The following is a 15886-nucleotide window of genomic DNA, read 5'->3' on the forward strand; positions in this document are numbered from 1 at the left end:
TGGTGAGACCCTTCTCCAAGAGGCACCAGGGTGCTAATGGGGATGAGCAGAGTTTAAGAGCTGTGTAGCATGGGAGTGCTGCCCGAGGGTGCTTCGGGGGCTCGCTGCCGTGAAGGAGACTCAGAGTCACATTCTCAAGTCTTCAGAACACGAGGCAGTAACATACTCAAGACTGGGCTTTGAGAATCTTATAAAAATGTCATCTGTTAAACCATCCCCAGCGTCAAGAGATGACTGCCCTAGACGACTGGAGACTGGTGGCTTCTCCCGTGGCTCCGAGAAAGAGAACAGCTGTGTCACAGTGTCTGAGAGATAAGGTTAAAACCCCAGAGGATGTTGGTGCTAGACACCCCAGAGCGAGGCACATGGAGACCTGAGGGAATGCTGGATCTTATCTTCACCTCCATCTTCCCTGCATCAAAGGAATGAGGAAGACTTGCCTAAGCCATTGAAGCTGCAGTTTCTCCTTCCTTCCCAAGGACAGACGAATCTTGGTGAATTAAATCTGCACACCAGAATATGTGCTCACAGTGACAGACCCACAAAGTTCCCACAGTCAGCAGGCCACGCCTGCGGGCCCGCACCCCTCTTCCCGGAGGCCCAGTCCTACCTCGGTGGGCTGCTCGGCGGGCTGCGGCAGGAGCTGGTTGTGGTGCAGCAGCACTGTCTTCAGGTAATCGAGGACGGTCTGGCAGGGCACTGTGAGGAGGAAGAACAACGGTACGTATTAGCTAGCTTCCGACCAGAAGCTGCTTGCCATCGGTACCTGCTGGCAAAGGGGGTCAGTTTCTCCAATGGAGTGTCACTGGGTCTGTCAGCCACACCCCAGGGCAGGCCCCATGCCCAGGAGAAGCTGCCAACACAACCCAAACTCCATGTCTTTTTTTTTTTTTTTTAATGGACTTTCTGTCTCATTTTGTTTGTTTCTGTCTTACTGGTCTTTTGCTTGCCTGTCCTGATTTTTATTTGTTTTTTTTTTTTTTTTTTTTTGGTCTGTTTTTGTTTTCCAGGGAGATTGAGAGCACACAGTTGAGGTGGGGAGGCTCTGGGAGAAGTTAGGGGAGGGCAAGTGATCAGCATAGATTGTATGAAGATTTTTAATTAAAAAAGTAGCTGGGTAGTGGTGGCGCACACCTCTGATCCCAGTGTTTGGGAGGCAGAGGCAGGTGGATCTCTGAGTTCGAGGCCAGCCTGGTCTACATAATTGTTCCAAGATAGCCAAGGTTACACTGAGAAATCCTGTCTTGAAAACAAAAACAAAAACAAAACAAAAAAAAGTATTTGTGGGGGGAAATGTCAGGTGCCCCTAATTTCACCAAGCAACTAAAATGTCAACCCACGTTGTCGATTCAGTCCTGGGAATGCGCCTCCTGTGTTGAACGTTCACTGGCAGAAGAGCAGAGAGTTCCTCACGGTGGCTACACCAGTTCTGGGAGACTGAGGTTCAACGACGGTGAGGTCCAGGCCAACCTGGGCTACATACCGAATCTTTTCTATCTTTCTAAGGCAGCAGAGTTGAGAAAGGAACGGATGTGTCCTGTGACAAGTGTATGGCACAACCCTGGATCTGGCATGGGAACTGTAGCAAAATTTATAAATTTTCACTGACTAACTGGGTTTTGAATGAACCTCCCATGACCCATATTTTGCTCTGAGATTATAGAATTTTAAATTTAAATACAGAAATACTTACAAGGCAGCTTACAAAATAGAAAACTCAGTGTAACTTTAATGAAAAGAGATGGGGAAGAGCCGGTGTCACCCACAATGACTTAGCTCAGCTGTGGGGCTGCAGATGTGGGATTATCATTTGACTCCGTTATCCTTCTCAGGGAAAGCAGTACAGAGCGAATATCTTTTATTTAAAATCCAAACTGTCCTCAAATCTGAAATTTTCTAGAGTCAACATGATGTCACAAGCAGAAAATTCCATAGCTGACCTCATATGGTGGTTGCAGTACAGGTACATTAAATTTTTCATAAAAGTAAACCTAATTGAATTATATTGTATATATAAAATGTATATATGAAACATGAATATACGGCATGTTTAGACTTAAGCCTCATCCTGAAGATGTCTCATTATGTATATGTAAATATCCTTGCACCCAAAATGAGGAGAACTGTTATACAGATCTGGTCCCAAGGATTTTAGGGAAGAAATACACTTTTGCGTGTTTTACAATCTTTCTATAGTGGGCATTATTTAACAGCCACTGAAAGCTGTCTAAAAAAAAAAACCACTGAAGGAGTTGTTCCAGGCCTCTGAGACACACAGTGTTGGTTATACAGCCATGGCGGGCTGGAAGCTCACTCCATCACTTCAGGCATCCGGACATTGAGGCAGCACGTGGAGCAAGCGCTAAGCAGGCCTGCTGACTCGTGCTGGGAGGATACACTGAGTGTGTCCTTCCAGTGTCAGGAGCCCAAAGGTAAGTGGGTCCTGTGTACTGACACTGGAGACAAAGCGGAAGGCCAGGGAGACCAGAGTGCTTACATCAGCCAACTGTCCAAGAGACTGAGGTAGGCGCTGGAGAGGCAGCTCAGGTTAACACCACTTGCTGCTCTTGCAGAGGACCCAGGTTTGGGGCAGCTTACAACTGCTGTTAACTCTAGCTCCAGAGGACCCAATGACCCCCTCTCTACAGGCACCTGCATGTGCACACAAGCATTAAGTACCATCATTTTTTAAACTTAAAAACTCTGAAATGACCTTTGGACTCCCCTCCTCCCACCTTTCAGGTTTCCCCTTGCCATCTCCCTTGAGAAAGAGACATCCAGATATTCCCTGGAGGGATAGGTGGAGTGACTCTTGGCTGGCACATGTGTGGCACATTTGCCTAGAGTTACTCAGGGAAGCTGTAGAATGAAGTGAAATGTTTTCTGTGGGGAACAAAACCAAACCAAACAACAACAAACCCTTGGTCGGTCTTGAAAATGGAGACTGGTGAGCTTAGGCAGGGACGAGCCTGTCCCAGTGGCCCTGTTAGGCCAGCCCAGGAGCGATGAAGGCCGCAGCCAGAAAGTAATGGAAAACCACCTGTCTTGTTTACTCTGATACTGTACCCATAATGGGCAAGGGGGAATTCTCGAGTGAGGGCGTGTCACTTGTAGATAGGGACCGTGCGGCCTGTAAGGTTTCTTCGTTCATTTCAAGTTGCCATGTTCTTATGGCCTCTAAAGAGAGGAGAGAGAGGCCTCCCCCGGAGGCCTTAAACAGAACTGTATCCTTGGGCATAATGAGCATTTGAGCAAACTGCTCTGGCTGATGAAGAGCCAGTGACCCACTGGGCAGGGTTCCTTTGTGCCCTTGCTCGTTCTGCTGACTAAGTGAGAAAATAAACGAGGAAGAGAGATATAGAAGCTTTTGCTGAAAGGAGAGACTGTGTATGGTGGCACACATCTGTCATGCCAGAACTTGGGAAGTGAGGAAAGGACCCCTCCAAGTTCAAGGTAAAAGCTTGTTCCATAAAACCAGTGAGAAAGAAAAGAGGCTCACAAAAGAATCCAAGATGTATCCCGTGCCCGGCCCCATCCGGATGTTGCTAGCCTTTCTCCCTCTAAGGAACAATATGGCACCATTCACCCATCACATAATCTGAGAGAGGAAAAGGTAGCAACAGGAAGATCTGGGACAACAGCAAAGAGACTCCCTCTCCACCCCTAGTCTCTAAGGCTGCTTTACTTCGGTAGGGAAAACAGCTAAATATAGACTAGCAGTTCTACAGTCACTGCTGGCTAGGAGCTGACTCTGACATTCCTTACGTGGCCCTGGGCAAGTTACTCAACCTCTCTGAGCTTCTGTTATCATGCTTGTAAAACTGGTATAATGACCTGCCACGCAATTACTGTGAGGACCAACATTACTTCAGTAATGTATGAGAAACAGAAGCAATGTATCCTGGGCGCTACCAGGATTTTACAAGTAGCAGTCCGGCGAACTCCCTCAGAGGCCTTGTAGCTTGGCCACCACCTCAGTGCCTGTAAGGCAGCTCCCACATCTGGCTCTTCTTTCAAAGAAACCACTACGGTTTTGCTTGTCCCATATGAAGGCTAAGCTGGTCCTCCAGCTAATCATTTTAAGTGTACTGGCACTATGTATCAGCTACGTAGCCCAGGCTTCTCTGGAGCCCACCATCCTTTTGCCTCGGCTTCCTGACTGACGGGACTGCAGGCTAATGCTACCACACCCAGCTAAAATCTTCATCAGTTGATCTCTGCTCCTCAAACACTATTTTATCTACCTAGCTAGCCAAAGACTTCAAACTCCTCAAAATATTACTCAATCATTTTATAGGAATGTTGAACTCTTTTTTACTGCTGACAATCCCAGCTATCTGTTGTGTTTAATAGTCTTCAAGCAGCCTAATTATATTGTCTCTCCAACATAAAATAAGTTCCTGAACAGAAATACTTAAATCAAATGATCAGCAATAAGTATCAGTCTCGCAACAGTCACATGGTTGAAGCTCGGGTAAAGACAATGCCTTGTTTCAACAGAAACTGAGACATCAAGAAGATAGGCTTCGTTTCTGCCCTCCAGCGCCATATATGACCCTTCATCTTATCAGGACATCAGGAGATAACGGCATACTCTGGGTAAACCCAGCCTCGAAAAGGACTTTAACAGAAGTATCCAGGTGTGTGCAGGGACACTGCAAAAGCTCTCTCACAGAGGGCCCTGCCTGAACTGGACACTGAAGAATGCCTAGGAATTTCTCAAGAAGAGGGCAGCATGTTTTGGGAGTGGAAAGAACAGGGGTTAGGACAAGTATCTGCTTGCCCAGAAGTCACAACTGTCCAGTGAGGCTGGGCACTCGGTGAACTGTGGGCCCTGAGGACTGAGTCTTCGAAGATGCTCAGGAGGAGGGCCAAGTACAGCTGTGCATGCCCTGTAATCTCAGCTCTTGTGAGGAGCAGGCAGGAAGATTGGGAGTTCAAGGTCACCTTCAGCTATACGGGTAGTCACAGTACCCCATCTCCCCAAAAAAGACTCCAGGGAAGTGAAGACTTCTCTGTGACAAGGGAACCCAAATCTGAGGCTCTGTGGCTCCTCTTTCTGAAGTCAGACACCGCTTATAGTTTGGAGAATCCTTCAAGTCTCTGCATTGCTAGGCACACGACAGTTGTGCTCTCTTTTTGTCCTTTCTTGGTTAAGATGGGGTTGCCCTATGTATCCCAGGAAGGTCTTGGACTCTCTCCTGCCTCGGCCTTTTTGGTATTTGAATTACAGACATGCCCTACATATATCAGAAACAATTTTCCTCTAATTCGTCTTTTAAGATTTATTTTATGTGCGTGTATTGCCTGCATGTGTGTGTGTGCACCATGTGTGTGCCTGTGGAGGCCAGAAGATACTGGAACCCCTGGAATTGGACTTATAGATGTCTGTGGGCCACCATGTTAATTCTAGGAACTGAACCTGGGTCTCCTATGGAAGAGAAGCAAGCGGTCTTAACTGCCGAGCCGTGTCTCTAGCCTCAGGAGCAATTTCTCTTCAAGGGGATACTAAGTGTTCATGGGAAGATTTACTAAATCTAACACTTCCATATTCCTATAATATTGTTAACTTTGCTTTAAGGAAGGCTCAGAAGGCAAATTACTGCCAGCAGTCACCACCAGCAATATCAAGGAACACAAGCCCACAGCTGCAGCTACTCTTAGGGGCTTTTGTTTATACAAAGTCCATTTACCCCAAACTGGTTGTTCCTATTTCCCTTAGATAATGGCACTGAGGGACCTGAGGGGGTTAGCTCCTTATCTGCAGCATGGTGAGTCACCACTCACTCTTGGATTCTGTATTTGCAAGTCTGCGTGCCTGCTAAGGTATGCTTGGAACTCCCCAAACCGGAACTTTTACAAGCCATTTGCAGACTTGTGCAGAGCGCTTTGGAATTTGAGTGGCCTGACAAATGTCCCAGCTGTGATCGCCTGGTTTCTGTTCTTCTGCTGGAAACAAGTGTCCCTGTCCTGGTCTATTTAGGGTTTTTCCTATATGTCTGTTTGGGATTTCACTATTAAAATGGCTCTCCACTGTGTGCTCAAGTGCCTGAAGCACAAGAGAAACAAGGTCACGTACTTACTAGTTGAAGGAGGACCTGTCCTTTGTACTTCTGCTATAAGTAATGCCAGTGTTTGCCAACTAATTCTTTGGTGACCATTCAATACAGCTACGCTGACAATACACTGACCTCAGGTGGAGGGTTACGACTTGGACACCAAGTTAGAACTCTTGGACTATACAACTCTCCTCCTACTGTTGCTCTCCCATGGATTAGATGCCAACTTCCTGTCCGTAAGAGGAAATGAAATAGATAGCTGATGTGGGCAAGAGCACCAAGTGTTCTAACCTCGGAGCCATCTCTCCAGTCCCCGAAACTGAATGCTCAAAACAAAAACAAAAACAAAAACCCCCAAAAAACCTTACACCATTCACAAAACTCAACCACCAATTCATAGACTATCACTAATAAGAATTACAGAGAAGCCGGGTGTGGTGGCGCATGCCTTTAATCCCAGCACTCGGGAGGCAGAGGCAGGCGGATTTCTGAGTTCGAGGCCAGCCTGGTCTACAAAGTGAGTGCCAGGACAGCCAAGGCTACACAGAGAAACTCTGTCTCGAAAAACCAAAAAAAAAAAAAAAGAATTACAGAGAAGACCTAAAATTAAGACCAGAAACTATAAAATTCCTACCAGTGAAAGTCAGCTCAGTCAATGAACTGTTTTCCTTACAAACATTAGGACCTGGCTCCAGCCCCTGCACCCACGTAAACAGCAGCGTGTGGTGACGAAAGATGGTCCCCTGGGGCTTGTCTACACGTCCCCAGCCTAGCCTAAGTGTGAGCTACAGGCCAGTAATAAACCCTTCCCCTCTCTCTTCTCTGCCCCCACCCCTTCCACACAAACCAGGCAAGAGCCAGCACAGTGGTACACACATTCCGAAGTCATTAACAAGAAAGACAAAACTCGATCCCACTTTCCATGCCTTGGAATGAAAAAAATCAAAAGATAACAGAGCCTGGTGATGGTGTCCACCGTGGGTGAGAAGGGAGACTTCTGTCCTCCGCGTGCAAAGGTTACAGAGGTTCCTAAAGTTAAGCACAGCACTACTGTATGACCGGAATCCCCCTTCTTGGACTACATTCAAAGGAAACAAAATTACCACCTTGGAAGAAACCCACACTCCGTGTTTACTGTGACGTGGAAAGACACGACTTTCCCACAACAACAAAACAGGCATAGGCAAGTGTTCAGTGGAGTATTAAGAAAAAAGCTTTGCCATCTGCCAAGGTGTGAGTAAACTGCGGGGGGTCGGGGGTGGGGACGACAGGGCAATACTGTCTATCTTCTTTTTTTCTTGTAATTTTTACTTTCTGAGTGTATGTATACCACATGTGTTCCTGGTGCCCAGGCAGGCCAGAGGAGGGAGTCAGATCCCTTGACGTAGGAGTTACATTTGTGAGCTGCCACGAGGGTGCTGGGAAGCAAATCTGGGTCCTCTGTAAGAGCGGCGAGTGCTCTTCACTGTAGAGCCCTCTCCAGCCCGTCTCATCCAGCCTATGTGTGGAATCTTAAAAAGTCAAATCAAATCAAATCAAAAATGCAGAGAATGAAAATATTCAGCTAGGCATGGTGGCACAGACCTTTAGGCCCAGCATTTCTCAGGCAGAAGCAGGCAGATCTCTGTGAGTTCAAGGCCAGCCTGGCCTATACAGCAAGTTTCAGACCAGCCAGGACTGCACAATAAGACCCTGTCTCAGTAAATAGGTTAATTTAAAGATTATCTTCTGTATACTTGGTATTTACACATTTAAAGGAATTGTAATTGGTATACATGGTGCTCTTCAAGACAGGTTTTCAAGCTCAGGGGATGCAGTGCTTGGCTAACAAGCCTGAAGGGTTTCTTCTCCAGCACCACACACACTGTAAAGGAGCAGACAGCCCTGTAACCACGCCACAGTACTCCAGGGACAGGAGGAATGAGTTCAAGGCTATCACTGGCTACACAGCGAACCAGCAGCCAACTTGAAAACCAGGAGAAACAAAAAATAAAACGCCAACAAACACCCCTCCCATAGTTTTCCTTATTTTAGTATCTATGGACTTGGTATTAAAAAATAATTGTTGTGAGGCTATGCCAGTGCCTGGCAAACACAGAAGTGGATGCTCACAGTCATCTATTGGATGGGACACAGGGCCCCCAATGGAGAAGCTAGAGAAAGCACACAAGGAGCTAAAGGGATCTGCAACCCTATAGGTGGAACAACATAATGAACTAACCTGTACCCCGGAGTTTGTGTCTCTAGCTGCATATGTAGCAGAAGATGGCCTAGTCGGCCATCACTGGGAAGAGAGGCCCCTTGGTCTTGCAAACTTTATATGCCCCAGTACAGGAGAAGGCCAGGCCAAGAAAGTGGGAGTGGGTGGGTAGGGGAGCAGGGTGGGGAGAAGGTATAGGGGACTTTCGGGATAGCATTTGAAATGTAAATGAAGAAAATATCTAATAAAAATTTTAAAAAATACTTGTTAATAGGCAGCTGAGATTTGTCAGTGATTTCTTCTGAGAGGTGCGACAGAGAGGGTATGGTTTGCAATTGTTGGCAGGTCAGGTTAACATGGGATCTTTATATCTATCCTCACGAGCATGTTTGATTACAGCTTGACTGTGAGCTCGATTGGCGTCCCTCCCCTGACGTCCTCTCCACTGAGGAACTGCCCCAGGCACTGCTTCATATTCCTGGTCCCAGTAGCTCATTCACTCACTCAGAAGCTTCTTTAAAAGATTTACTTACGTATTTTATGTATATGACTGCTGTATTTGCATGTATGCTTGCATGACAGAAGAAGGCATAATCAGATCCCATTACAGGTAGTTGTGAGCCACCATGTGGTTGCTAACTCAGGACCTTTGGAAGAGCAGCCAGTGTTCTTAACCACTGAGCCACCTCTCTAGCCCATGCAGCTTCTTAAGCTGTTTTCACCTCTTATCAAAACATCAAAAAAAAAAAAAAAAAAAAGGACAAACTTCCAAATGTCTATCGTGATGATCTGATACAAAAGGAAAATTGCCAATGTGGGCTCCTTAGTGTGAGCTGTCTCCCATCTGAAAGAACCTCGGACCACCTACAGCTTCTGGCTGTCCACACTTCACCAGCAATACATAAATAACGCTGGTGGAAAGCCCTCCCCAACCTCTTTAGGGTTAGATCTAACACCTTCCCTTCCCCTAGGACCATCCAAGCCAAGCACTTTTCCTTGTGGGCTACCGGGCTCACCCTCTTTAATTCACTTCCGCTCCAGGTATAAAGGCTTTTCAGGGAAGAAAATGAAGCCCCCGTGCTCCTGGCAGTACCTTCAGGAGAACCTGAAGACACTTAGTCAACTGATCTCAACCTTCCTTCTTCCATCTGCTGACTGCGGATGTTGCTTTCTCCTTTGTGCCTATCCGTCCTGGGTGTCCTGCCACAAACTGACTGTCAGATGGAGCAGACTCTACAAAACAGCCCCAGGTCTTCCTATGGGAATGCACTGTCTCTAGGACAAGTGCAGAGCTACTGCCTGAAAACACACAGGTAACCAGCCTCTCACTAACTGTACTTTTCTTCAGGTGGGTGTCTAAGGGCATATTCTTCCTGAAAATACTGTCACCAAGAGTCAAGAATGGAGTCTTGAATGAGTCTCTCATTTGTTGTTCATCCAGAGACTAGGAAGAAGGCAAGATGGCAGTACTTCCCCTTCTCTTTGGTCAAGTTTCCATCTTCAGGTGACACGTTCAATCTCTTTCCTGAGATAGCGATCACATTCGACGACAGGTAACCACCAATCAGCTTGGGTGTCCTGTCCCCCCCCCCCCTACTCCTTTTTATCTGTGCATAATTCATAGCCTGATTCTTCATGTGTATTGCTGGGCTTCCACAGACATGGTGAGAGGGACTCACACAGCCCACGAAAGCCTCATGCTTGGTATGTAGTTGAAGATGCCCTAGAATGCCTTATCCTCCTGCTCTGTCTCAGTGTTGGGACTGATGTGTGCCACCAAGCCCAGCTCTCCATTCATAAAGAATGCAATTTGAGTTCTGTGTAAATGGCAATTAGTTCAAGGTTCATAGAGAGTTGCTCCTAAGGCCGGGGTAGCCACAGTAACTCTAGTGATCATTAGACCACTGACTTTCAGCCAGTGTCATTCGATATCTGATCATCAAGAGTGCTTAAGAAATTGTATCATTTTTCACCTTTCTGGATGTCCAGACAGTGACTAGTGGAAGGCCACCAATGAGTTATCCCTGACACCAGCATCTGGCCTGACTGAACCCCAAATTTATGATATGCCAAGAACACTGCCACATATTGAGGACCAGGAATAAGTCACGTTCTGACATTTGTGTCACCTCTTCCCACACCCAGGATGAGGCTCAGGAGGAAGGCTCCCAGTGGCTATTAAGCCAGCAGGAGCCTGATGTTCTAAACCTATGGGACAGCAGCACCTGGCCTGGCTGAGCCATAAGCATACCCATGGGGACACACTGAGAGTGGCTGGCATTGGCCTCTGCAGCCACTCATGACACTATTTTCTGTCCCCTGAGAAACAGCAAGGCAAGACAAACGCTTAGAGGTAAACTTAAGAATGAGTGGAGCCTAGCTGCAGGCCGGCAGAGGTGCAAACTCAGCACATTAGCTGAGACCACCTTTCCCTGACTGGGGGAGACAAGGAACAGTGTGGTTCCACACAGCCTCCTGGGTTCTCCCAGGATGTTTCCTGTAGGCACGACAGCCTGCTTGGAAGAGCATCCCGACTCCCCTGACCCCATATTTACTTCTTGTCTCTTCTTCCAAGACCAACACGCTGAGCCAGACTCCACAATGTTCTGAGCCAAATTTCGGCTCCATTTGGAAAAGACCTTTAACGAAAGATGGGAAACAGCTTAATTTTTAATTTGGCAACTTGTATGTGTGTGTGTGTGTGTGTGTGTGTGTGTGTGTGTGTGTGTGTGTGTATGTGTGTGTGTGTGTGTGTGTTTGAGACAGGTTTCAATTAACTCAAGCTGGCCTCACACTTCTGTAGCAGAGGATGACCTTGGACTCCTGTTCCTCTTGGCTCCGCCTTCCAAGTTCTGGTACTACAGATATGGGCCACCTCACCTGGCTCTGTTGGGCAAATCATAATAGCCATTTCTGGTTTTCTGTCCTATGTGTCCCAACAAACAGAGACTTTCTTCTATTATTTCTAGATGAGCTACCATTTATATGGTACACTGGCACACACCCACACACCCCAGGCTTAAACAGAAGATATCACTTCTATTTATATATTTTATCAGTCTTAAAACTCCAGAAATTCTTATGCTTTGAATGTATGAATATAGCTATTTGAGTGCAGATAGTGGGGCTGTGGCCCTGACTTTATCATCTTTGGGGGGGGGGGGGTGTCACATGATTAAAACAGCTCAGAGATCTTGTTCTAGCTAACAATTCTGCTGTCAATGTAAGTCCCTCATACACAGGAACAAACTCAAAGATACAAGTCAAATTAATACTTTTCTTTTTTTTTTCAAAAATTTTAAATGATTTTTACTTCATGTGCATTGGTGTTGCCTGCATCTATATCTGTATAAGGGTGTTGGAGCCCCTGGAACTGGAGTTATACAGAGTTGTGAGCTGCCATGCCATGTGGATGCTGGGACTGAACCTAGGCCCTCTGGAGGAGCAGCCAGGGCTCTTGACTGCTGATGCATCTCTCCAGCACCCATGCACTTTTGTTAATAGCAGAGGAAAAACCACTCATAACAAAAACTCAGGTCATGGCCGGGCGTGGTGGCCCACGCCTTTAATCCCAGCACTCACTCGGGAGGCAGAGGCAGGCGGATTTCTAAGTTCGAGGCCAGCCTGGTCTACAAAGTGAGTTCCAGGACAGCCAGGGCTATACAGAGAAACCCTGTCTCGAAACAAAAAATTAACAAACAAACAGACAAACAAACTCAGGTCTTGTCCTAAGAAAACTCCAACTCTAATCCTGTGAAAATGGAGGATGTTTGAGAGGACTGCCTCAGACCAGGGCCACAAACAATTTAGGGCCAGCTAAATTAACAGTTTATCTTTGATCTCCTAGTTTGCAATGTCTAAATTAACTCTACACGGAGGGGCTTACATGCTGAATCAATTCCATGCTGAAACTTAGCAAAGGAGGCCAAGGAGAGGCGTGGACAGAATAGATCATGTTCTTTTGCTCAGCGCTGAATCCTGCTAATGCAAAGATGGATTTGTTCGCATTTGTACCTGGGGACACAGATGCCATATTTAAATACAGGCCACTTGTAAAGGGCTCTCAGCCTCGTAACAGTAAATGCACATCAATGTAAGGCATCACACATAGGAATTACTTACACACCAATAGAGACATCCTGCATGAGGACTGTGGCCTTCAGGGCTTAACCCAAGAACAGGAAGCTAACACAGACAAGTTAGCTCTTGCCCTGGAATTCCTGCCTGGACCGGGCAAGCCAAGGACATCTTACACGTTTTACGCTTTTTCAAGTTTTCAACATCCTGGCTCCACCGCCATCACTAAAGCCAAACCCACGTACGCACAGAGGTACGGATTGGAGTTGCCGCTGTCTTCATACAGTGTGAACACATACCTGGGATGCTCTCTAATTTTCTTCTGAGCTCTTCATTTTCTTGTTGCAACGAGATAACCTCCTGCTCCAGCTCCTGGCATCGAGGGCAGTAGCCTTCTTCTTCCTCTTCCTCTTCCTCCTCCGGCAGCGTAGAGGAGGATGGGTGACCGTGAGACTCAGATGTTGCCGGAGAGGTCCAGCCACCTAAGGTGTGCACCGGGGAGGCTGAGAGAGGGTCCACATCAGCCAGGTGGCCATACTCACTGGCTGATGAGGTGTTTGGAGTCGGGAAGCTCCCCGAGAGCAGATAATTTTGGAGAGAGTCAGTGAACACTCTCAAAAAGGCAGAAGTTTGTTGCTTTCTTTGCATATATTGCATTTCTATGTCTATGTTGTCAGAGGTCTGACTCTGGACCCCTTTCACAATGTGACACTGGTCCTGTCTTTCATTATAACTAGAGCCTTCCTGCTTGACGCAAGAAATCATGGATTGAGAGTGGTTGGAGTCCAGAAGTTTTCCTCCACAGTTTAAGAGACTAAGAACACGACTGCACTGTTGGGCAAAGGCATCCAGGATCATCCGGCTCTCTGGAATGGAAGAAGAGAGATATCAGTGACCAACAGCCAGGCGTGGAAGGAGCAAGGGCCTCCATTTTCAACTTAACCTCATAACACAAAAGGCGCAGTGAAGCCACCCGAGAAATGACGCATAGCTCCCTGCTGTTCTGTGACCAGTGGGGGCCCCAGCCCCTTATTCTGAGAGAAGCCTGGGACCCAGATGAAGATATCCCTCTCTGGTCTGCACAGGTCTGAACTTACACCCTTGGCTTCATTAATATCCTCACTCTAATGAATCGAGCCAGCCACTGCAGACTCAATTCCTCATTGATAGGAGGCCTTACTGCAATCATTACTGCTATTTCTGGAGTGCCCTCTTGCCCTTGCTATTCATCAGCTGATACAATCCCTGCCACAACCACGCAGCTCCCAGATGCAAACTGGAGCAGAGAGATAAGTCCTTGGGAAGAGCTCACTAGAAATCCAAGGTAACACCGAGGGCTCTATAGACAAAGGATGAGCATGAAACGAAACTGTCACCAACACCTGGGCTCAACAGCCTTCCTACTCTGGAATGCTCGCTGAGGTCAGGGTTTAGAGAGACGCAGCAGCGCTGTCTGAAAATGGCTTGTTTCTCTTCTCAGAGCCATTTGCACTGGACTGTCAAGTCTCCTAAAAGGGGAAAAGGCATGGGTGGGGACCACAAAGCCCACATACCTGAACTCTACACAAACTGTCAAGCAGTGGAAAGTAAAAAACAAAGAGAAACCAATCAACTTGCTACAAAGACAAAGAAAAAAACTCTCTCCCACAAAGCAGGATGTTTGATTGATCACACCATGAACCCTGTGACTGTGTTATTTACTGGAAAAAAAAAACCTGTTTCTAGTTGTGGTGTGTCTCAGCCTTAGCATGCACTTTTAATCCCTCTGGCTGGAATACAGACACACCCTTAGTACACATCTTTAATGAATGTAAGTCCATAGAAGGAAGCAGCCGTGTTTGAAAAGTGATGTCTAATTGGCAGACAAAGTGACAAATCAGAGAAAGGTTTGGCAGACTAGCATCTGCCCAACTCTCAAAAGAGCACAGAGAGAAAAAGAGAAGAGGAGGCAGTTTTCCTGGGCTGGTTGTATGGAGACAGGCTGCACAGAGAGAACAAGCTAGACACAGGAGAAGACAGAACGAGCAAGGGAATGAGAAGGAGCCAGATTAGAACACATGGTTAGAGCTGGTTGGGACCAACCAGAGCAATTCAGGAGAAGGCCAGAGATGCCATATGGAGTTAGCGTTGAGCCAGAACAGCAGAGGTGAACCAGCTAACTAGAGATGAGAAAGAACAAGAAAAGGTGAGCTTATTCAGCAGCAAGTCTCAGAGGCTGGAAACATTCTAGGCTCAGATTAGATTGTACAGAACCTAGAAACTTCCAGGACTAGATCTAGGTAGCAGACTGAAGCAGTTAGCCTCAGAGACGAGTATCTTACACTTCCAAATTCTGAAAGCATTACTTAGTGTAGTCCAAAGTCATCTTAAATATGAGCACAAGTGGTTGCCTCTCCTCCCGCTCACCACCATGTAGAAACAGCTCTCACTAGTACAGAGTGACACTTTTCAGGGCGTGTTCAGCAGGAGGAAGTTGCCTTACATTTCTTCTTCCCTTTACGAGATTAATGGTAACACTGGAGAACTCAGGTGCCAGAAACAATTGATGACAAAACTGTAGCTAGCTCCTGGCTTTCTCTGAAAACACTGGCTAGATACTTATGTTTTGTTTGGTCTGGGAAAGAAAAAAAGGATTCTTTTAAGTAAAACACGGTGAGATGAGGTCTTCTTTGGGGTAGAGATGACAGATGTAGTAAAAAATCCCCTAGAAAACTCAGCGTGTGTGATGAACAAAACCACAAGCCTAGCAGTCTGTGCTATCCATGAGCTGTGCTACAGAAGTACCGCCCCAGCTACACAGGAGACCAAACAGGAGGATCATTTAAACACAGGAGTTGGGGACCAGCTTGGGCAGCACAGTGAGGCCCCTTCTCAGAAAACATGGTGGGGGGGGGGTAGGGAGGAGGGGCAATAACACAAGGCAGAGACAGACACTGAACTTCTGTCTGAAACTCAGTGTCTACCATGGTTTGTTTCTTAGTGCATTTTAATGAAGTAGGTACTAGTGAAGTAGGTATTGGGGGAAGATCCAAGTGTCCTGGTTCAATTACTTAATTGAAAGACATAAAGAAATTCTAGCAGTGCCCCCAGTATGCAGAAGTATCTATTCCCCCAAGTCTGTACAATGCTACCATTCTGGGGAATTCTGAGCCCAAACTCTTCTCTGTCTAGGAGAGGACTATAGACTACACTGGGGTGGGAGAATCAGGTGATTACAGGGTCTCAAATATTACCCACTGAGGGATGGGGAGACAGAGCAATTGGTAAAGTGGCTGTCACACACACAAACTTGGATCCAGGCTCCATCTCCAGCACCCATAAGAGATGGATGTAGGTCCATGTTTGTAATCCCATCCCTGGGAGACAGAAGGGTTACTCTGGGGCTCTCGGGCTGCCAGGCAGCCAGCCAGCCAGGCAGCCAGCCTAGCCTAATCGGTTAGACCCTGTCTAAAAACAAGGTAAAGGCTGGAGAGGTGACTTCTAGGTGAAGAGCCTGATGTACAAGCACAGGGATCTACGTTCCATTCCAAGCACCTATAGAAAATAACAG

The 15886-nt window shown here is 46.8% G+C and overlaps 1 protein-coding gene and 1 long non-coding RNA gene across 4 annotated transcripts in view; one reads left to right on the forward strand and one right to left on the reverse strand.

Moving 5' to 3' along the window:
- Positions 1-15886, reverse strand: part of Bend4 (BEN domain containing 4) — a 35982-nt gene that overhangs the window by 12674 nt on the left and 7422 nt on the right. For all 3 annotated transcript variants that reach the window (NM_001164806.1, XM_006504059.4, XM_030254766.1), the window contains 2 exons: positions 12636-13202; positions 611-699 (listed from right to left, as the gene is read on the reverse strand). In NM_001164806.1, coding sequence (NP_001158278.1) covers positions 611-699; positions 12636-13202 — 656 coding nt within the window. The remainder of the gene's footprint in view (positions 1-610; positions 700-12635; positions 13203-15886) is intronic.
- Gm33345 lies at positions 656-14984 on the forward strand. Its single transcript, XR_868469.3, has 4 exons — positions 656-720; positions 9301-9572; positions 9701-9812; positions 13074-14984. It is a non-coding gene; the product is annotated as a predicted gene, 33345 (long non-coding RNA).

Source organism: Mus musculus, chromosome 5 (assembly GCF_000001635.26).
Source record: "Mus musculus strain C57BL/6J chromosome 5, GRCm38.p6 C57BL/6J".
NCBI classification, from domain to species: Eukaryota; Metazoa; Chordata; class Mammalia; order Rodentia; family Muridae; genus Mus; species Mus musculus.